Genomic DNA, 23,843 nt, shown 5'->3' on the forward strand with positions numbered 1-23,843 from the left:
GGCTAACACTGATGTATCACCAAGTTGGTTGGGGTGGCTTGTCCCAGCTACTAGGGTAGACCTGAGGTACATGCAGTGTGGGTTTTCTTGAAACCCTAAACCGGACCAAAATTTCAGTATTGCCTAGACCTTGGAGATAGATGGGTGAAACTGGAATGTTACACCTGACCCCTAGACTCGATTATGATGCTGCACTAGGTGTCGGATTGGGTTGTCTTTGATATCCCAATCAGTGAGATCCTTAGAGGGGTCAAAACCTGGGTATGTTGGGACAGTCCAAGAATTCATCTGAGTGGGTGATCATAGTGATAGGATCAGCTCCTTTATCGGACAAAGTGAATGATCGGGGATGCACTCCCTCTGCTGGAAACCTAAACTGCCGGGAGTTGATTTCAACCGTTAAAATTTGTTTTGCAAAATATATTTATATAGAGATATACATATATATTATGGTTTCAAAATGTTTGCAAAAGGTTTTAATTCCCGGGATCCATGTGAGTAGAGAGTGCAACACTGCACCTTGCAGCCAAGGGAGAGGTCCTCTCTTGTCGGGTAGTGTTTGATCGTTATGGGCTGAGAGGTTAAGTGTAAGACCATTGATGGTTATACCTGATGGGCTAATCTTACATTTGCCCACAGTCCTTGGGCCTTCATAAGATGGCTGGACCCAAGGACCATTTAGTGTAAATGTTGAGACCTTTGAGAGCCAATAGTGATGGACTCTGGGGTTCACTGTATTCAGCAGTGAATTCGGCCAGGCCTTGTAACAAAGGCTAGGTTGAACCCAAGTGGCTGATGTGTAGATCAATGATAGGGTCCCATGCCATACAAAGAGAGCCAAGCTAGCCAGCATTAAAGTGGAAGTGAGCCTGAAAGCTTAATGGGCCTAAAAGCCCATTCCTAACAGGGTTAATTAGATTAATTAAATAGGGGCAGATCTGAAATTTGGATTAGTAGATAAGATAAGGGATTATCCTTATCCACTTATTGAGTCCAGATCCAAATAAAGATTTGGATCATAAGAACTCCTAATTTGATTAGGAAGGTTGATATTTATCTACAGATAAGATAAGGGATTATCCTTATCACTTAAAGAGTCCAGATCCAAATAAAAGATTTGGATTAGGAAACTCCTAATAGGATTAGGAAATTGTTTCTTTAAGGCTATAAATAAGAGAGCAGGGTGAACCTCCAAAGACACATTCGCTGAATACAAAGAGAAGACAACACAGTTACACTACTCTTGCCTTCTGCTCTATTTTTTCCTGCTCTTGCCGCCCCACCCTCTTCGATCTCCAATTCTTGGATTCGATCAAGATTGGATCTTGATATTGTTTGTTGCGAGAAGAAACAATCTAGAAGTTGTGCTTACTGTCCTATTCAATTCTTGCTGAAGAATCACTAGTTCTTGGTGAAGAACTACCTGTTGATCCTGCCTCACCCTAAGCTATGTCATCTTTAGTGGAGGGAGGATTTGGTACTCTCTTTGGGCGTGAACACCTACGTTGGGAGGAACATTCTTGCGTGGATTCTGTATTAGGTATATCCCTTCCTTAATTTGATTTCAGATTTGGTCTGGTTTGGTTACAAGAACGAACCTTGAAAATGCAGTTTTCTAAATTGGGAATAAGATTCCTAGATGGGAGTAAATAAATTTTTGAAATTTTGCTCAACCCTCCTACAGGGTTCGACCATCCATATGATGGATCCCCATCCCTTCAGTGGTATCAGAGCCAGGTTCAAGTCTTGAATCAAAATAGAATGGATCTGAACCTGCACAAATGGGCAGAAGGTGATCTACCCGATTTGCGCAGTTAGCGCTTTTTTTGGGAAATGGTTCCCAAATTTTGGGAAGATGATCTGGAAAATAAATCTTTATTATTCTCTAAAATTTATAGAATTATTCTATAAATTTTTCTTGAATTTTTGGATTGCACATGTGATGGAGATCGAATCTTTATAGTGCCAAGATTGGCACACCTTGCGATTTCTATTCTATTCAATTCTGGTCTGTAAATATTTTTTTTTAGACAAATTGTATAGGAATTTGATGTGATGTAATAATAGAAAAATTAGGTTATTCTATTTTATTTCCATTGGGAGATCACTGGAGCATGCAACAGAGGAGAAGAAATTTTCTAATAAACAAGTTCTACTATCTGCGCTTTTGTAGATATCGATTCTGCAATCTACGATTAATTGTTCTTTGCAAGTTTGTAGGATATCCAAGAAAATCACAGTGCAACCCTCTGATTTTAGTTTCTTGATAATTTGATTATCTTGAATTAATTTATTTTTAGATCATTATTCTTGAATTAAATCTTGAACTGGACACCAAAACTTGGGCCGATTTACACCAGATTTGGTCCAAACTGGTTGTACTGATTTGTTGGTTCGATGGGGTTGGTCTAACCCTAATTTGATTCAAGCCAGAGAGTTGATGGCCCACTTCAATCTTTAATTCGATCCACCTCTGTAAAACCTAATTTTAATATGCTAATGACTGAATCAGCCCTAAATTAGCTACATGGGCCGAACTGCTTTTTGCAGTACAACCCATGTACCCAGATAATGTTATATGATAACATTATGGGCTCTATTGGGCTGATACTGATTTAATCTGATTAATTAAGGTTTTTACAAATATTCTAATAGATTAGATCAATTTATTTCAGGCATGTGATGTATGGATGTATGATGTGCTACGTACATGGACCATAAGTACTTGGCCCATGATTATTTCGATAGTGGCTCTTTCGCACACCATGGCTGAATGCACATCATTGCCATGGTGTCCATAAGATCATTGGATGATCTCCCTGTTTGGTGGGCCCCACATCAGCTTCCTCCCCAAGATGAATCGTGCGGAACCCTAGTCGTTTAGGGCCCATTTAAATCTGGCTTTGAGAAAGTTAGTGGGAGCCACTTTGGTTTGACCTAAATAAAACTAGGGCGTAATATTTCGTTCCCTCCACTAAAATATGAATGCATGTGATAGGGATATTCATATGATGAACTCTCTAAATGCCTTCCATCATTAACATGAAGATGGGTTCTCCAGTAATAAGGAAATGCACCATAAAATTGGGCTATCCATTTGCTACTGGATCTGTTGGATTGTTTCATAAGATGATAGGGGCGTCATAGACCGATGTGGGAGGGGCCTATCCTAAAATGGAAGACTCTCTCACGGTACCTTGGTATTCACGAATATGATGGGTAAGCACTCACTGGACAGAAAGATTTAACCTAAAATGGTAGTGAACCTTGTCTAACAGATGTTAAAGGGAAAGCTCATGAGATGAGTGGATGTGATCCTTCATAGAAGGTGATGGGGTTATGCAGTTGAAACAGTTGGCTCCATGCACCCTATGTGGTTTCCCTCATTTCCAGAGACATAGTTTGCTTTCTCCGTCATTGACATAGGAGGGAAATCTCAGAGATGAACTAATGGAAATGGAACATAGATTAAAAGTCATATCTAAGTGGATAGCATGAATCAAATAAGGTTGTGGACTAATATTTGCTTTGCCTAGCAAACGGAAAATTCACCAAACTGGTGGATGACAATAAGCTTAAGGGCCCAAATTACGCTAAGTGAAATTGCAACCTTATGCTGGTCCTAACGTCTGAGAAATTGGACAAGGTTGCTAAGAACCCTGCTTCGGATCGTCTAGGTGATAGGGCTTTTGAGGCCCGTAGGAGGGAATATCAAGAATGGGAGTAGAAAAACTCTCTTGCTTGGTGCTATATCATAGCCCCCTTAGACAATCAGATACAACGACAATTCGATCAGATCGAACTATCCAAAGATATCTTGGATAGTCTAAGGACAATGTATGAGGAGCAGAATCATTCTACTCGTCAGAAGGTCCTAAAATAGTTTATGACCGCACAAATGTCCAAGAACCAGTTAGTTCATGACCATTGTCTTAAGATGATGGGGTACATCAATGAACTGGAGGCTCTTAGATCTATTCGTCAGAAGGTCCTAAAATAGTTTATGACCACACAAATGTCCAAGAATCAGCTAGTTCATGACCATTGTCTTAAGATGATGGGGTACATCAATGAACTGGAGGCTCTTGGATCTGGGCTAGATCATGTCACCAAAGTTGATGCCATCTTGAACTCGTTGCCCCATTCCTTCAATCAGTTCATCATAAATTAAAATATGAACAAGTTAAATGTTAGCTTCCACAAACTCAGCAATATGTTTCAAAGGGCTGAAGAACTGATAAAGAAGGATGAGCCCATTGCCATGCTTGTTGAAAGTGGCAAATCGGGCAAGAAGAAGAGGTAGGCAAAGAAGAAACCACAGAAGAAAACTAGCAAGCCTAAAAGGTAGAGGAAGGACAAGGCATCAAATGCTTGTCATTTCTGCAAACAGGCCGACCACTAGAAAAGGAACTATCCTCAGTACCTAGAGACCAAGAAACAAGGTAATTTCGAATCCTTTGTCCTAGAAACCAATAGTGACTTCTGCTTCCTGGTCTATTGACTCTGGGGCTTCTACTCATGCATGTAACACATTGCAGAGGTTCAGGACAAACAGAAGGCTGATTGACAGTGAAGTGATTCTTTACTTGGAGACTTCTACAAGCGTTGCAGTTACATTAAAGAGTCTAAATCCAAATAAAGATTTGGATCAGAGGAACTCCTAATTTGATTAGGAAGGTTGATATTTATTTGCAGATAAGATAATGGATTATCCTTATCACTTAAATAGTCCTGATCCAAATAAAAGATTTGGATTAGGAAACTCCTAATGGGATTAGGAAATTTTCCCTTTAAGGCTATAAATAAGAGAATGGGGTGAACCTCCAAAGACACATTCGCTGAATACAGAGAGAAGACAACATAGTTAGACTGCTCTTGCCTTTTGCTCTATTTCTTCCTGATCTTGCCGCCCCACCCTATTCGATCTCCAGTTCTTGGATTCGTACAAGATTGGATCTTGATATTGTTTCTTGCGAGAAGAAACAATCTAGAAGCTATGCTCACTATCCTATTCAATTCTTCCTGAAGAATCACTAGTTCTTGGTGAAGAATTACCTATTGATCCGGCCTCACCGTAAGCTGTGTCATCTTTAGTGGAGGGAGGATTTGGTACTCTCTTTGGGCATGAACACCTACATTGGTTGGAGCATTCTTACGTGAATTCCATATCAGGTTTATCCCTCCCTTAATTTGATTTCAGATTTGGTTTGGTTTGGTTACAAGAACGAACCTTGAAAATGCAATTTTCTAAATTGGGAATTGAATTCCTGGATGGGAGTAAAGAAATTTTTGAAATTTTGCCCAACCCTCCTGCAGGGTTCGGCCATCCATATGATGGATCTCCCATCCCCTCAGATATCCCCCTCTTCAAATGCCCATAGCCGATCACCAATGTTAGGGATCCTTAGTTGATAAGACAGAGGGATATGATACTTCTTAGCCAAGGCCTTAACCTAGTCATAATCGAGGACATTGTCATACTCCAAGTGAGGAAGGCACCCTACGGCCACCCCTCGAGTAGCATATTCGTCCGCTGTCCTCGAGTGACCATGGTAACTGGTACCCTCTTCGCCACTAAGGGGAACCCTTGGCCTCCCACGGTGTCGCAGACTCGACGCTTGCACTGTTAGACAGTTTCGTATGCCCTTAGCTTCAATCAGAATGATGTACTTTATGAGTTTATTCTAAATGAATAAAAATGCATATTTGATTCATGTTCCCTTGGTATGTTTCTGTGTAATACCCTTAAACTGGACACTTAATGAGACTCGTGTTAGTTTAGAATGTTCACAGCTAGTGGGTCGGTCTGGGGAGACCTATCTTGACAAGGCTAACACTGTGGTGCCACCAAGTCGGTTGGGGTGGCCTGTCTCAGCTGCCAGGGTGAGACCCTAGGCACTTACAGTGTAGGATTAATTGAATCTATGAACTGGACCAGATTTCCAGTATTGCCCTGGACCTTGGAGATTTATGGGCAAAACTGGAAAGTTACACCCGACCCCTAGACTCGATTATGATACTGCACTAGGTGTCGGATCGGGCTGTCTTTGATGTACCAATCAGTGAGATCCTTAGCGGGAGTCAAAACCTAGGTATGTTGGGACAGTCCGAGAATTCATCTGAGTGGGTGATCATAGTGACAGGATCAGCCCCTTTGTCGGACAAAGGTAATGATCGGGGATGCACTCTCACTAATGGAAACCAAGATTGCCGGCAGCCGATTTCAACTGTTGAGATTTGTTTTGCAAAGTATATTTTATATGAGATATAAAAGTATATATTATGGTTTCTAAAATGTTTGCAAAAGGGTTTTAATTCCCGACAGCCGAGGGAGCGGTCCTCTCTTGTCGGGCAGTGTATGATCATTATGGGCTGAGAGGTTGAGTGTAAGACCATTGAGGATAATACCTGATGGGCTAATCTTGCATCTGCCCACACTCCCTAGGTGTTACTAGGTGGCTTGGCCCAGGGACCACTTAAGGTAAGTGTTGGGCCCATAGAGCCCATTCGATGGGTTTCAGAGGGTGCACTGTCTTTAAAAGTGTATTTGGCCAGGCCTTGTAACAAAGGCTGGGCCGAACCCATGTGGCTGATGTGTAGATCAATGCTTGGGTCCCATGCCACACAAGGAAGCCCAACTGGGCAGCAGTTAGGAAGGTTAAGTGAGCACATAAGCTTAATGGGCCTAAAGCCCATTTCGAACTGGGCTATTCATTTAGTTAATTAAAGGGGCGAATTCTGAGATGGATTGGCAGATAGGATAGGGTCTTAATCCTATCCACTTAGAGAGTCCAGATCTGAATATGATTCAGATCTAGAATCCTCCTAATGAGATTAGGAGAAAACTAATCTAATCTGCAGATAAGATAAGGGTTTATCCCTATCACCTAAAGAGAAGTCTTATCCAAATATGATTTGGATAAGGTGCTCCTAATTGGATTAGGAGCTGATCTTTTAGGTTAACAAAAAGAAGGGGCCGACAGCCTAAGAAAAACACACATCAGATTTCCTTCAGTGCTGAAAACAAGAAGAGAGAATTCTGCACCCTGCAAATACTCTCTTGCCGCCCTGTTTGCCAGTTCGATCTCCAGTTGTGAGAGAAGTCAAGATTCGATCTTGACATCAGTTCTTTGAGAAAGGATTGAAAGGAAGCTGTGCTCACGTACCATCCTGCTGATTCTTGTGAAGGACAGAGTTCATGGAGAAGAACACTACTGATTCTGCTCCATCCTGCACTGCGCCATCTTCAGTGGGAGCAGTCTTTGGATCTTTCCTTGGGCGTGAACACCTCCATTGGGAGATACTACTTCTCCGTATCAGGTATAATTCTCTCCTACTCCTTTTGGTTCAGATCTGGTTCAGTTTAAGGTTCAAGAATGATCCTTGAATATATGATTTTCTAAATAGGGAATGTGATTCCTAGTTGAAGGGAGAGAAAAATTTTTGAAATTCGCCCCCTTATTCCGCAATCTTTGGGCGTCCATACGATGGATCTCTCATCCCTTCAATGGTATCAGAGCCATTGTTCAAATCTTGAACCAGTTTGTTTCAGATTTGAACCTGCGCAAATGGGCAGAAGGTGTTATACCCGATTTGCGCAGATATGGGTTTTGGGAAATTTGTTCCCAAACTTAATTGGCGAATAATCTGAAATTAATTTTACATAAATCTGATTATTATTTAGAATTGTTCTTTATGATTTTCTTGATTTATGGGTTGTTCGTACAAGAGGAGATCGAATTCTTGGTTTGCGCAGGGAACCTGCGATTTTGCAGTTCTTGAATTATTTTTGGTCTGTAAATAATTTTTTTTTTTTATTTTCTAGACTCAATGTATAGGTATTCGATCTGATGTAATTATTAATAGAAATAGGATTTCTATTTATTTTATTTTGGATCGAAGATGGCGGCGCAGAAAAGGAGATTTTGCAGAGAAGGAGATTTCACAGATGGGAGAATCGCTATTTGCGATTTGCAGTTTGTGAAACTGCATTCTGTGATCTAACCTCTGTTTTGCAGGATGGATTGTGCGAACAACCCTGATTGACTGATTGTTGTTTTTTCTTTTATCAGTATTTAATTTCAGATTATTTTCTTGAATTAAAGATCAAACCCCTAGACCCATTTGAACCAAGATTGGTTCAAATAGTTTGAACCGAATCTAGGGTTTAATCAAGGCTGAAAGTCAGCCCTAATTTTCCCACTAATGGGCCTAAGGATTGGTGTTTAATTAAATGGTTAATTCGGCCCAACCTGTAAAGGCCCAGTTTTAAAAGGTTAAAACTGCTAAAAGCCCACTTAACATTTAAAGCTATATGGGCTGAACCATTTGGCCCATGTACCTAGATAATATTAATGGTTAATATTATGGATTTGAAATGGGCTTCAAATGGGCTTTACAGATAGTTAATTGATTGAATCAATTTATCCCTGCATGTGATGTATGGATGTGTGATGTGCTACGTACATGGGCCATAAGTACTTGGCCCATGCTCAATCGACAATGGCGCTTGCGCACACCATGGCTGAATGCACATCATTACCATGGTGTCCCTTTTGGTCATCGGATGACCTCCCTCTGTGGTAGGCCCCACACCTCATCAAGAGGTTACGTACGGAACCCTAGCCGTTTTAGGCCCACCGAAATCTGGCTTTATAAAAGTCAGTGGGAGCCACTTTGGTTTGACCTAAAATAAGAACTAGGGCGTAATTAACTGTTCCCTCCAGCTAATATGAGTGCATATGATAGGGAGATTCATATGATGAACTCTCTAAAGGCCTTCCATCATTAGCATTAGGATGGGTCCTTCAGTAATGAGGAAACGCACTAGAAAATGGGCTATCCATTTGCTATTGGACTTGTCTAAGTGTTTCATAAGATGATAGGGGCATCATAGATCGATGTGGGAGGGGCTTCACCAGAAAATGGGAACTCTCTCACGGTACCTTGGCGTTCACGAACATGATGGGTAAGCGCTCTCTAGACAGAAAGGTTTACCTGAAAACGGCTCTGAACCTTGTCTGATAGAGGCCAAAGGGAAAGCTCATGTGATGAGTGGATATGATCCTTCACAGAAAGGTGGTGGGGTTATGCAGCTGAAACATTTGGCTCCATGCACCCTATGTGATTTCCCACATTTCCAGAGACAACCCGTAGTCTCCGTCATTAAGAAATGAGGGAAATCTCAGAGATGAATAAATGGAAATGGAACGTAGATTAAAATTCATATCTATGAACTAAACATGAATCAAATTAGGTTGTGGACTGATGTTTGCTCTTTTATCAGAAAATGGCAAACGGATCATTTGCAAAACTACTTGATGACAACAAGTTGAAGGGCCCAAACTATGCTGACTGGTACAGGAACCTTTTGCTGGTCCTAACTTCTGAAAAGCTGGACAAAGTGGCAAAGAATCCTGCCCCGGAGCGTCCGGGTGATAGGGCTTCTGAGGCCCGAAGGAGAGACTATCAAGAATGGGAGGAGAAAAACTCCCTTGCCCGGTGTTACATCATTGCCTCCTTAGACAACCCGATAGATGCTATCCTTAATTCTTTGCCTCCTTCCTTTAATCCGTTCATCATGAACTATAACATGAACAAGCTGAATGTTAGCTTGCAAGAGCTCCGCAATATGTTGCAAAGAGCTGAAGAACTGATTAGAAAGGATGAGTCTGTAGCCATGCTTGTTGAAACTGGCAAGACAGGCAAGAGAAAGAGGAAGGCAAAGAAGCCTTAGAAGAAATCCACTAAGAGCAAGAAGCAGAAGAAAGACAAAGCATCGGATGCCTATCACTTCTGGAAGAAGACCGGCCACTGGAAACCAATTTGTTGGTAGCTTCTGCGTCCTGGTGTATTGACTCCGGGGCTTCAACTCATGCGTGTAACTCACTACAGGGGTTCAAGGTAAGCAGAAGGCTGAGTGAAGGAGAAGTCACACTCTACTTGGGGACTACTGCAACTGTTGTTGCCACGGCCATAGGAACCGTGAAGTTACTTTTTAGAGAAGGAATAATTGTACTAAAAGATTGTCTTTATGTACAAAATTTAAGGAGAAATTTGATTTCTGTCTCAAAACTGTGTGCAGATAGTTATTCTGTCTTCTTTAGTAATACGATTACTATTAAAAGAAACAACATATTCATCGCATACGGGGAACTGGAGAATGGTCTCTATGTTCTACATCCTTCTCTAGAAACTAACATAACCGAAACTACGTCGGCTGAAATCCCCAAGAAGAGAACCGGTGATACAGTTAATCCCACATGTCTGTGGCATTACCGACTTGGCCACATCGGTGTTGACCGAATCACAAGATTGCTAAATGATGGTCCTTTGGATTTTCTAACTGTAGAAGATCTTCCCACTTGTGAGCCTTGCCTACAAGGCAAGATGACGAAACGGCCATTTAACGGTAAGCCTGAAAGATGTACAGGCACACTTGACCTAATACATACTGATGTATGTGGCCCCCTGAGTGTTAGGACACGGAATCAACACGTGTATTTCATCACCTTCACAGATGATTTTTCACGATATGGTTACGTGTACCTAATGAGACACAAGTTTGAATCCTTTGAAAAGTTCAAAGAGTTTAGACAAGAGGTCGAGAAACAGTTAGGGAGAGAAATTAAAGCCTTCGATCATATCGAGGTGACGAGTATCTCTTTGACGAATTCAGGGACTACTTAAAGGACAATGGGATAGTATCACAATTAGCTCCTCCTGCTACACCACAACTTAACGGTGTTTCGGAGAGGAGGAATAAGACCTTATTGGATATGGTCCGGTCGCTTCTCATACACTCAGAGTTACCAACATCCTTTTGGGGTTACGCATTAGAGACTGCGATTTATGTGCTGAATCGGGTTCCAACCAAATCAGTTCTGAATACTCCATATGAACTTTGGACCGGAAAGAAACCAAGTGTCAAACACTTGAAGATATGGGGTTGTCCAGCACACGTTAAAAGAACGAGTGCAGACAAGTTGGAATCCAAGACCAGCCGTTGCCTACTTGTAGGCTACCCAAAAGGCTTTGTAGGTTACCTATTCTATGACCCACGTGAGCAGAAAGTGTTCTGCAGTCGAAATGCACAATTCTTGGAAACCAATTATATCCTGGACACCCATCGTCAGGAAGTTTTTCTTGATGAGGAGAGCTCAGGAACAGTGGGAGATGTCCCACAAGTTCCAGGTAGTGACCAACCTAGAAGATCCACTCGGGTATCCAGGCCACCAGTCCGTTATGGTTATGACCAGGATAGTTACCTGGTGGAAACCTTGAGTAGTGAGGAAGATCTCGTGACTTACGCGGAAGATATGTTGGACATAGATTCCCAGAAGTGGGTGGAGGCCATGAGAGCAGAGATGGACTCAATGGAGACCAATGGAGTCTGGACTCTAGTAGATCCGCCCTCCGGGGTAAAAGCAATCGGTTGCAAATGGATTTACAAGAGGAAGAAGGGCCCCGATGGTAAGGTTGAGACCTTCAAGGCTTGTCTGGTGGCGAAAGGGTACACTCAGAAAGAGGGCATCGATTATGAGGAAACCTTTTCGCCTGTGGCCATGCTTAAATCCATTAGGATCCTGCTAGTTGTAGCAGCATACCATGATTATGAGATTTGGCAAATGGATGTCAAAACTGCATTCCTGAATGGAGATCTTACTGAAGATATCTATATGCAGCAACCGCAAGGCTTCATTGCTGCAGCACAGGAAAACATGGTATGTAAATTTAACAGATCCATTTATGGACTTAAGCAAGTTTTTAGAAGTTGGAACATCCGTTTTGACTCTGCTATCAAAATGTTTGACTTCGAGCAGAATCCGGATGAACCCTGTGTCTACAGGAAGTATAGTGGAGATAAGGTTACCTTCTTAGTTCTGTATGTAAATGACATTCTACTCATTGGGAATGATGAAGGAATGTTAACCACGGCGAAAGTATGGCTATCATAGCAATTCTCCATGAAAGATCTTGGAGAAGCCTCCTATATACTGGGTCTTCGACTCTATAGAGATAGATCGAAGCGGATAATAGGATTGTCTCAATCTGCTTACATTGACAAAATAGTCAAGAGAAACAGCATGGAAAACTCCAAGAAAGGAAATGTTCTTTTCAGGCACGGAGTCACTCTCTCTAAGAAAATGTCTCCCAAGACTTCTGAGGAGATTGATGGCATGAAAGACGTTCCCTATGCCTCAGCCGTAGGGAGCATCATGTATGCCATGCTGTGCACCCGTCCTGACATAGCTCAGGCAGTGAGTGTAGTAAGCAGATTTCAGGCCAACCCAAGGCAGGAGCATTGGACTGCTGTGAAAAACATACTTAAGTACTTTCAAAGAACAAAAGAGCCACAAGCCCACTCGAAGTTGAAGCACATCGAGAGGAAGTACCACGTACTGCGGGAGATTGTTGGTAGAGTGGACGTCCTGATTCAAAAGGTAGCGTTAGCGGAAAATGTAGCAGACCCATTGACAAAGCCACTATCATAGAAAGTGTTTGAGAAACACGTGGAAAGCATGAGACTCCGACTAGTACCTGATTGAACCTAAGTGCAAGTGGGAGCTGTTAGATAGTTTTGTATGCCCTTAGCTTCAATCAGAATGATGTACTTTATGAGTTTATTCTAAATGAATAAAAATGCATATTTGATTAATGTTCCCTTGGTATGTTTCTGTGTAATACCCTTAAACTGGACACTTAATGAGACTCGTGTTAGTTTAGAATGTTCACAGCCAGTGGGTTGGTTTAGGGAGACCTATCCTGACAAGGCTGACACTGTGGTGCCACCAAGTCGGTTGGGGTGGCCTGTCTCAGCTGCCAGGGTGAGACCCTAGGCACATACAGTGTAGGATTAATTGAATCTATGAATTGGAACAGATTTCCAATATTGCCCTGGACCTTGGAGATTGATGGGCAAAACTGGAAAGTTACACCCGACCCCTAGACTCGATTATGATACTGCACTAGGTGTCGGATTGGGCTGTCTTTGATGTACCAATCAGTGAGATCCTTAGCGGGGTCAAAACCTGGGTATGTTGGGACAGTTCGAGAATTCATCTGAGTGGGTGATCATAGTGACAGGATCAGCCCCTTTGTCGAACAAAGGTAATGATCGGGGATGCACTCTCACTAATGGAAACCAAGATTGCCGGCAGCCGATTTCAACCGTTGAGATTTGTTTTGCAAAGTATATTTTATATGAGATATAAAAGTATATATTATGGTTTCTAAAATGTTTGCAAAAGGGTTTTAATTCCCGGGATCCATATAAGTAGAGAGTGCAACATTGTTCTTTGCAGCCGAGGGAGAGGTCCTCTCTTGTCGGGCAGTGTATGATCATTATGGGCTGAGAGGTTGAGTGTAAGACCATTGAGGATAATACTTGATGGGTTAATCTTGCATCTGCCCACACTCCCTAGGTGTTACAAGGTGGCTTGGCCCAGGGACTACTTAGGGTAAGTGTTGGGCCCATAGAGCCCATTCGATGGGTTTCAAGGGGTGCACTGTCTTTAATAGTGTATTCGCTAGGCCTTGTAACAAAGACTGGGCCGAACCCATGTGGCTGATGTGTAGATCAATGCTTGGGTCCCACGCCACACAAGGAAGCCCAACTAGGCAGCAGTTAGGAAGGTTAAGTGAGCACATATGCTTAATGGGCCTAAAGCCCATTTTGAACTGGGTTATTCATTTAGTTGATTAAAGGGGCGAATTCTGAGATAGATTGGCAGATAGGATACGGTCTTAATCCTATCCACTCAGAGAGTCCAGATCTGAATATGATTCAGATCTAGAATCCTTCTAATGAGATTAGGAGAAAGCTAATCTAATCTGCAGATAAGATAAGGGTTTATTCCTATCACCTAAAGAGAAGTCTTATCCAAATATGATTTGGATAAGGTGCTCCTAATTGGATTAGGAGCTGATATTTTAGGTTAACAAAAAGAAGGGGGCGGCAGCCTAAGAAAAACACACATCAGATTTCCTTCAGTGTTGAAAACAAGAAGAGAGAATTCTGCACCCTGCGAATAATCTCTTGCCGCCCTATTTGCCAGTTCGATCTCCAGTTGTGGGAGAAGTCAAGATTGGATCTTGACATCAGTTCTTTGAGAAAGGATTGAAAGGAATCTGTGCTCACGTACCATCCTGCTGATTCTTGTGAAGGACAGAGTTCTTGGAGAAGAACACTGCTAGTTCTGCTCCATCCTGCACTGCGCCATCTTCAGTGGGAGCAGTCTTTGGATCCTTCCTTGGGCGTGAACACCTCCATTGGGAGATACTATTTCTCCATATCAGGTATAATTCTCTCCACTCCTTTTGGTTCAGATCTGGTTTAGTTTTAGGTTCAAGAATGATCATTGAAAATATGATTTTCTAAATAGGGAATGTGATTCCTAGTTGAAGGGCGAGAAAAATTTTTGAAATTCGCCCCTTATTCCGCAATCTTTGGGCGTCCATACGATGCGTCTCTCATCCCTTCATGCACAGGGTGAATCCTCACCCCCACGGCTACACTTGTCATCCTCGGGGGCAGCCCTCTCCCTCAACACCTCGATCACTTGACATGGGACTGGGATCTTGACAAATGATGAGCCTCAGTCGGAGCTGACAGGGGGTTGGGGTGTGGAAGGAGCTCGCTCCCAAGGGGTTCGAGAGTTCATAGCACTCAGGGCCAGAATCAGAACAAGACATAGCGAGGCGTACCTAAGACGAGGACGAGGAGTTCTAAAGGCGGGAGCTAAAACCGAAGGCTTTGGGGAGCAAAACACTCTTGAAAGGGTAGGCACTCGAAAGCAAATGGTGGGCAAATACACGACTAAGGCCTCTATTAAAGGAAAATGGACGGCCCAGATTGTGCTAGACCCAACGGCTACTGAGTAGCCGCCTTTGCTACCCCTTTCGCTAACCGACACACGTCAATTGCCTCAAAGAAGACGAAATGACGCCAAGCGAACCAATCTGCCTCCTCGCTGCGACTCGGAGGTCTGCCCAACCGCGTTGACTCAGCAGGAGCGCGGCTCGGTTCACCCGTGTTCCATCCCTCCTACGGCAGTAATTTTGCAACCTGTCGCGGGCACGATCCCAACTCGCTAATTTGGGGACCCGCGATCCATGCGACCTAGATCGCGGGCCAAAGCCGAAGAAGCCCTCACAGCTCAGACCTCCACCACGACCTTGGGAGTGGGGGCAAATGATGTAGGTGCAGATGGCCCTGTCCAATTGCGGGACTCACATGTGTCTAGCAGGGCAAGTCAGTGCATAGCCAATCAACGAGCGCGCCCTGCTCAACTCGACGGGTTCTGGGGAGCTAGTAGTGTGGGGTCACTTGGCGGTCCCTGATGGCCACGCCCCAGATATGAACTCTATCCCCATCGTCCGAGCTCACGTACCTCTAGGTGGTTTCAAGTATAAATATGAGGTGACCCCCCTCCACATAAAGGATAGAATACTAGAGCTTTTTCACTAGCATTTGAGATTCATTGCTCTCCAGTGACCTCACTTAGGTGCTCACACCTTGGACCTCGTCCATCCCACACCTCGATACTAACTTGACTGTCAAAATCCTCGCCTCGGGTCTCCACTCGAGGCCTCTGACATATTCCCTCTTGCAGAGCCGAACCCTTGGCCCCCAACTACCTCAGACTCAGGATGCAATAGACCTCGAACCTCTCACCTCGGTCATTAGTCCTTGACCCTCGGGCACCTTGGTCCTGCTTGAGCTTAGGAGTGAATTGACCGTGTTATCCACAGCTAATTCGAGCATCGACAAAAACAAAGCCAAGAAAAAAAATAAAATGAGATCACGATCGCTTTGAAACTTTAACCTAACAAATAACAAGTTAAGAGGAAGGGAGGGGGAAGAAATTAATCAAGAAGCAATTAATGACGATTAGTGCGGGACAATTTCGTAACTTTATCAGTTTTTCGTTTGGGTCAATGATCGAAGGGGGATTTTTGTTGAATTCTTTAATGTTTTTATTAAAGTAAAATAACAGGAGAGGTTTTATGATTGTCAGATATTTCAAGGGAGACTTTTATAATTTATCTTTTTTAAGGTTGTATACGAATTCTGAATTACACCACTGTAGTTTATTGATAGCACCTAATAAACGGCATCTTACTCGTGAATTTGACATCAATCCACCGTCACCCACCCGTGTGGATTTAATTACTTTTTCAGCTAAACAAAACTCGTGACTCCAAATTCCAACATTTTAGCCGTCCGTCGAGTCCTGACACAGAGCCATTGCAGGTACATCCCCCCTGGACGTATTCTTGTACTGTGGCGGAACTCCTTTACACATCATCGTCTTCGGTCTTTGACTGAAACGGATATGTTTCCCGTTTTCTCATGCCTGAACAACTAATGTTGTATGGCTCATATCACGGAGATCGGCTTCTATCAGGATAAATTTGTATCCACACCATTCTAATAGCTTTTTACAATTTTGTATTGCGAATATCTCCCATCAAATAAAAAACATAAATACGGAGATATTCTAAATGCAAGGCAATAAAAACTGTCCGAATGGGCTTTGCTCCATCCTATCGGTTATCTTATCCCTTCTATCTTTAATTACAAACCATTTCCTAGCATATGTCCAAATCCCCATCCGTCTTCAAATTAAATCCTCACCGTCCATTAACAGCAAAGCGATGGTTTTCGTGGCGCCATCTCCCCAGGAAGAACCAGGATTCCAGCAGAGTTTTCAATGTATTGACAAAGGTATACTGCCATTTTTATATAAGCATAGCAGTGATCAGCTGCTTCACGTACTCCAAGCTGCCTGGTTCTGGTCACTGGTCAGTGAGCGAGGAAGAGTTGTGTTGGATTCTCTCTTTATATCTTTTCGTCTCCTTTGTGTTCTTTCATTTCTTCTAGTGTAGACGAGGAGCACAAGCAATGGCGACTGCTGTTGACCAGCATGCGTCGGTTTCTGAGAAGGTTAGCCCAGCCGTGAAGCATGGTTTCTGTGGGAAGGGACCGGGGTACGCCACTCCGATTGAGGCCATGTCTGGTCCCAGAGAAGCTCTGCTTTATGTAACATGTGTGTACTCAGGTACCCATTTCTTTCTTTGCCTGAAACAAGCTACTATAAATCTATAATACATGCATGTAGTCATGGGTAGAGAGTATTTATTGTCTGGAATCTATCTGCTTCTCCCCATCCTTCAGAACTCTTATTGAAGTTTTAATTAATCTTGTTAATTTGTGAAATATGAATAAGTGGTTGATGCTGACAATCAATGTCCAAATGTCTTACCTTTTGAATTGGGATTGGTTAATTTTTTAAGGGATTTCGTTTCATATGGAGAGTGGTTTTTGAAGGACCTACAACATTGTTTACAAAATGGGTTTTGAGTTTCTTGTGGGTTTTGAGTTTATAAGTATATTTTTAATAATTGTTTACAAAATGGGTTCCCCAATTTTTGGGTTGGTGGACCTACAACATTAGATGAGGAATGTTTTGGTATCAATTTGAGTCGATTGTGATTTGATTCACTTAAATTGTGTAATTATCGGTTGGAATCAAGATGAAGTGTTCAAAATCATAAAGTCTGGATATGTTATTTAGGAGATTTATTGTGGTTGGTCTTTTGTGGCTGTTGAATTCCACTTTGAAGTACTTTGGTTATGGTGCTCTCAGATGGAAATTTGAAATGGTAAATGTTGAATTTGCTTCCTTGTTGATTCTGTCATTTCAAGACCCAACGATAAATTGATGTTGGTACAGTCTGATAGCAATCAATTATTAGGTTGAAATTAATACTTGTGCATGTGATTTTTTATTTGATTACTGGGAACTTTCTCTTTGAGGAAGAGATTAATGCTTAGGGTATATGGGAGCACTAGCAATGGTGAGTGCTGTTATCAACATGCATCGGTTTCTGAGAAGGTTATCCTGGCCCTTGGGCATGATTTCTGTGGGAAGGAACTGGGGTATGCCACTCTGATCGAGGCCATGTCTGGTTCCAGAGAAGCTCTGCTTTATGATTACTTGGGATTTTCTCTTTGAGGAAGAGATTAAGATGAAATGCAAAATTTGAAAAGAAAAGATTGAAGTTATCAATGGAATTTAACTAATACTTAATATTTTTGGCAGCTCATGTCTGTTGGAATTTTGACACAAAACATATATTAGAAATTAAATTCTGGATGTAGGTTTGATACTTTAGTTTTACTGTTTGTGCTGGTGACAGAGCATTTTATTTGATATTATTATTCCCTAGATGATGTGTGCTATGAACATGGACTTAATGAGGATAATGAGGTCATAATTAACAAGGAGAGATAGAATAACTGTTCCTTATCGTAGATTTTAGATAATGAAGCATAGCTCTACATATATTTTGACATTGTGTATTTTAGCTGACACTGTGTCATGATTACAATTTTCCTTGTGGTTTACAAAGATTTTTGGTCTTTAGAAACTTTATACTATATTTTCTTTCCCTTTCATGTTGAATAAAAGGAAATTGTTCCACAAGTAAAAAGAATATTTCTTTCTTTGTTGGAATATCATAGGAAATTGTATGACATTGAAAACATTGTCAAATCTTTGAAACTGATGGTGATATCTTTGGAAATGATAAAAGAACTAAGAGATACATTTTTAACATATAAAGCTAAAAGCACAAAAGAAAGGACTCAAGCACTTGCAGTTGACATTTTAAGAAGTGCTTCTTTTATTTAAATATTCTTTTCTTACTAATTTATTTATTCTTGGAAATTTAAGATATTGAACAGTAAAAGATAAAGAGAAAAGCATTTCACTTAATTATTCAAATGTTACTTTTTTTTGTCAACATTTGTCGACATATAGGAAGAACTGAATAATAATTTGGTACAATTCTTTTTTAACATGATATTTATAGATATTTCATCTAGACTTTTAGTATATCATGTTCTGAGCCATTCTTATGATTTAACATCTACACAGGAACTGGAAGAGAGAAGCCTGATTTCCTAGCCACGGTAGATGTTGATCCAAGCTCACCCACTTACTCAAAAGTTATCCACAGGTTGCCTATGCCTTATTTAGGTGATGAACTGCATCATTCTGGATGGAATGCCTGCAGTTCTTGCCACGGAGATCCATCAGCAGAACGGCGTTTCTTGATCTTGCCTTCATTGGTGTAAGGCATTTTTATTGTAGTATGGATAATTCTTTTTGTAGACAAAAAGTTATATTAGAATGTTAGCAGAAAATTAATTGTGCTAGATGTTAAAGGGGAGCAATTTTTATTTGGGTTTTAATGGTTAGGCACACCTAAGATGCATTTTAGATGACAAGTACACAGATGATTCAAGATGAATCCCGTGTCTGATTATCATATATTTGTAATATCTAGAAAAAGAACTTTTAGAATTGAATGTGTGCTGTTATTGAATAAGCAATGAACAGAACCTTGTGATTATTCCCAAATATTTGACCTTTGGACAATAAACAACAAATCAACAGGTTCTATGTATATCCTGCCACCAGAAGTAGAGGAATTTCTGAGATTGCCAATCAATAAATGCTGTTAGCTATAGTAGCTTAACTAATAGTGAATGTTGGAATTTTACCATATTTTATTCTGTGCAGACTTTTCCAATTCCTATTCTTATGCTTAAAAGTTTTCTTTATTAAGGAATTCATAGAACTCTTAGTTCTGTAATATACTTTGCTAAAGAACTATCAACCATAATTAGTATCATGAGCTTCACATAGGCTGTGACGTGTGAAGTCAGAAAATTTTTTCCAATGTTTTTTGCTTTTGTAATATCCTCTTACTTGCAATTAATGGTCCCTTGATTCAATGGTTAAACATTATCTTTCCATTCAATTGCCACAATGAAGTTCACTGCTGTCTTAACTTCAGTAATTTCCTTCCTCTCTTTTCCAGTTCAGGTCGCATATATGTGATTGACACATTAGCGAATAGGAGGGCTCCCTCTTTGCATAAAGTTGTTGAGCCAGCAGATATTATACAGAAGACTGGGTTGGCATTTCCTCACACTTCCCATTGCTTAGCATCTGGTGATCTTCTGATATCATGCCTGGGAGATAAGGATGGCAATGCTGAGGGAAATGGCTTTCTTCTTCTTGATTCAGAATTCAATGTGAAGGAAAGGTATTAGTCAACACTTTTGTTTGGTTCTGATTCTGAGCTGTTCAAATATTTGAACAGAATGGTTTTGATTTGTTGGTTATATTTGGTCATCTTTATGGTTTGTAAATTCCCATTTGGTTTCTATCCCATATTTTTCAGATTCATTTATTATAAATTTTTCTCTTCTCTTCTTCTCTACAGCAGCTTAAAAAGACGCTATTAACACATAAGGCATAAAAGTCCACTTAACTAGTCCAATAGAATTATAGAGAGATAATGCAGTCATTCTACCGAGCAAATTTGCAGATGATAAACTTGTCATGGTAATTTTCATTAAATTAAGAAGCAAAACTACTAATAGTAATATCTTACATGCAACGTAATCCTTTTGGCCTTGCTAATAAGTTTTTCTAATTTGTGAATGCATGTATTTCTTTGAAGGATTGACCATAAATTGATGGCTCACAAAGCATGCATCATTTTCTCTTCAACAGTAAAAGTATTGCTAGAATGTAGGTCATTGTCTTTGACTGTATATCATTTTGGTTGCCAATCCGTCTCTTGAGATACATTGAGCAAATTTTCCTTCAATTTATATGACTTAAACACAATAGGATTCTTACACGGTGCCATTGAAGGACTATAAGCCATAAGGGCTTGGAGGTCTTTGTATGACACACTTGTCCTGGTATGCCAGTTCTTTATGATATCATTTGAACAGGCATTTGATTATCCCATTGTTTGATTGATATGAAAACTTTAGGATATTTGAGTGGTAGTAGGAATGTCTTCTTGAGTCATGAAAAAATGTGTGCCTCTTATCATTCATATTACATTCTTGGAATTCTTTCATTCATTACTGACATAAAAGAGTATTAAGATGTCTGTTGGTGGAGTAACAGTCTTTTTTGTTTACTAAATACTATTGGTCCCTTTTTTGTGGGCTCTAGGTTAAAGAAAAAAAAGAGAGATGGTTAGAGCAGTGATTTATGTTGACTGTACTGCATAAATTTTGTATTCTTACATGGGATCAGTAATGGAAATATGATCTGTTACAGAATGAAGATAACTTTATTTTTTTCATTGTTCATTACTTGTTTATTTTTGGAAGTACCTATTTACAGTCATGTTTTCCAAGATCAAAGTGATTGTCTCTTTCATTAATATATTTTTTCAATGAATATAAATTTCATATGTTATTAACCCTATAATGAAGATGAAAAAACTCAGGTCAGCTCAAGTTGACTAATATTTATCTCTGTTATTTAGGGTCATTGAACTAACTTCATTTCACCATTTTCGATTGGGCTATATCCTCTATTGGACTAAAACAATCTATGTCTAATTGTTCATTTTATACTTTGCTTTGACCTTTTAGAGCCTTTTGCTTTCACCTAATCACATACTTGCACTAGAGTGCATTCCTTGGCCTCAACAAACATGACTAAACTGTTCTAGTTTTGCCTCCTCTTGGGCTTTGAAGTAGAACAGGTAAAGCTTTTGTTCTCAATCCTATGTTTCCTATATCCAGATATATATGGAATAATATCATCTTGTGACATGGAGTAATGATAAAAGCATCATTGTCATATTATCTATTAAAAAATGCTGCTAAGAAGTTAAACAAATGGGATCAATCAGAAATTATCCTGGGAGGCTTTAAACTGGTATGAAGAAACCATGTAATGAAATTGCATTGATGGATGAGTTATTTATTTCTCATAGCTTCCTGAATGTTTGCCTTCCTCTTGCCACTCAGGTGGGAGAAACCAGGTCATAGTCCACCTTTTGGATATGATTTCTGGTACCAACCTCGTCACAAGACAATGATCAGCACATCGTGGGGAGCTCCAGCAGCTTTCACAAAAGGATTCAACCTTCAACATGTTGCAGATGGTCTGTATGGACGACATCTTAGTGTATACAGCTGGCCTGATGGTGAACTAAAACAAACATTGGATCTTGGAAATACTGGCCTTTTACCCCTGGAGGTCTCTAAACATCATTATAACAAACCTTTTTAGGCTAACAACATTCGTCTTTCTGTTTCAATATATCCTTGCATTGGATATGTAGCATGTGTGGTACCTTAAATACATTGGTTTCATTCATATTTCAGATCAGGTTCCTTCATGATCCTTCCAAAGATACTGGCTTTGTTGGCTGTGCATTAACAAGCAACATGGTGAGATTTTTCAAGACAGAAGATGGATCGTGGAGCCATGAGGTGTGCAGATAATTCTTGTTGTTCATTTTGTAACAACACCAAGTTCCTGACCTCAAGAAACACAATGCAGGTTGCAATTTCTGTGCAGCCTCTGAAGGTTCAGAACTGGATTCTTCCAGAGATGCCTGCGCTCATAACTGACTTTTTGATATCTCTTGATGATCGCTACTTCTACTTTGTGAACTGGCTCCATGGGGATGTGAGACAATATAATATTGAGGACCCCAAGAAACCTGTATTGACAGGCCAAGTATGGGTTGGGGGACTGATTCGAAAGGGAAGTCCTATTGTTGCTGAGAGAGAAGATGGGAAACAATTTCAATTTGATGTCCCCGAAGTCCAGGTTAGTATCTGCTTTAGTAACACTATACTATATATGAGGTATTTTATTTTTTTTTCAGCATTATGTGATTACATGGGATTAAGGGATGGAGACAGAGCTGGGGTGCACATGAGGTCCACTGACCTTACCACTGAGAGCATGCAGTGATGTGGGTTTATCCCATGCCTCCATATGCAGAGGGATACCGAGTGGCCATCTCAGCTACTGGGTCATTATCAGCTATGGGAGATTAAGTTCATTAATCATATCTCCTGTATTGTACTAAATATGTTGACTACACATACAAACATGTGAAGATTGGTATACTTGTGTGTAGTTAATTTAGGTTATCTAGTCAATAATGATAATCTCAATGAGTGTCAACCCAATGCAGAGGGATACCGAGTGGCCATCTCAGCTACTGGGTCATCATCAGCTATGGGAGATTAAGTTCATTAATCATATCTCCTGTATTGTACTAAATATGTTGACTACACATACAAACATGTGAAGATTGGTATACTTGTGTGTAGTTAATTTAGGTTATCTAGTCAATAATGATAATCTCATTGAGTGTCAACCCAATGAATTAACCTAAAGACCATATAGTCAAGTATTTATGAGTAGCAACAGAATCTAATATTTCTAAATATATAAATGGCCGAGTGGTCACTCTGAATTTGTCTGTTGGAGTATGTATAATTGTGATTGACAAAACCTCTTCATTTGTTTCAGGGAAATCGTCTGAGAGGAGGGCCTCAGATGATCCAGTTAAGTTTGGATGGAAAGCGGCTCTATGTTACTAACTCTCTCTTCAGCGTATGGGATCGTCAGTTTTATCCAGAAATGTTAGAGAAAGGGTCTCATATGTTACAAATTGATGTTGACACAGAGAAAGGTGGTCTAGCACTAAATCCCAACTTCTTTGTGGACTTCGGATTAGAACCTGATGGTCCCTCCCTTGCCCATGAGATGAGATACCCTGGTGGTGACTGTACTTCAGATATATGGATCTAAGGATTGTAAGGCTATTCAGAAGGGCATAGTGGTTGCTTGTCTAATGCATCACTGTGTCTTTCCAATGTTGTTTCTTCTTGTCATGATCAACTTCCATTCTAACAAAATAAACTGATATAGCTCCAGTAGCCAGAGCTTTCAGAATACCATCTACACGAGTTGTTCCATGGCATTTGA

At 40.7% G+C, this 23,843-nt stretch overlaps 1 protein-coding gene across 1 annotated transcript; it reads left to right on the forward strand.

Annotated features, from left to right (window-relative positions):
- The first annotated feature begins 16,653 nt into the window (after nt 1-16,653).
- Nucleotides 16,654-23,815, forward strand: LOC104591214 (selenium-binding protein 2-like). Its single transcript, XM_088896647.1, has 7 exons — nt 16,654-17,063; nt 18,945-19,140; nt 19,894-20,121; nt 21,860-22,091; nt 22,220-22,327; nt 22,398-22,670; nt 23,385-23,815. Exons 1-7 carry the CDS (start codon nt 16,907-16,909, stop codon nt 23,664-23,666), a joined length of 1,476 nt encoding a protein of 491 aa, XP_088752773.1. The 5' UTR covers nt 16,654-16,906; the 3' UTR covers nt 23,667-23,815.
- Nucleotides 23,816-23,843: the final 28 nt, after the last annotated feature.

This window comes from Nelumbo nucifera, chromosome 1 (assembly GCF_055504915.1).
Source record: "Nelumbo nucifera cultivar China Antique chromosome 1, China Antique-T2T, whole genome shotgun sequence".
Taxonomy (NCBI): Eukaryota; Viridiplantae; Streptophyta; class Magnoliopsida; order Proteales; family Nelumbonaceae; genus Nelumbo; species Nelumbo nucifera.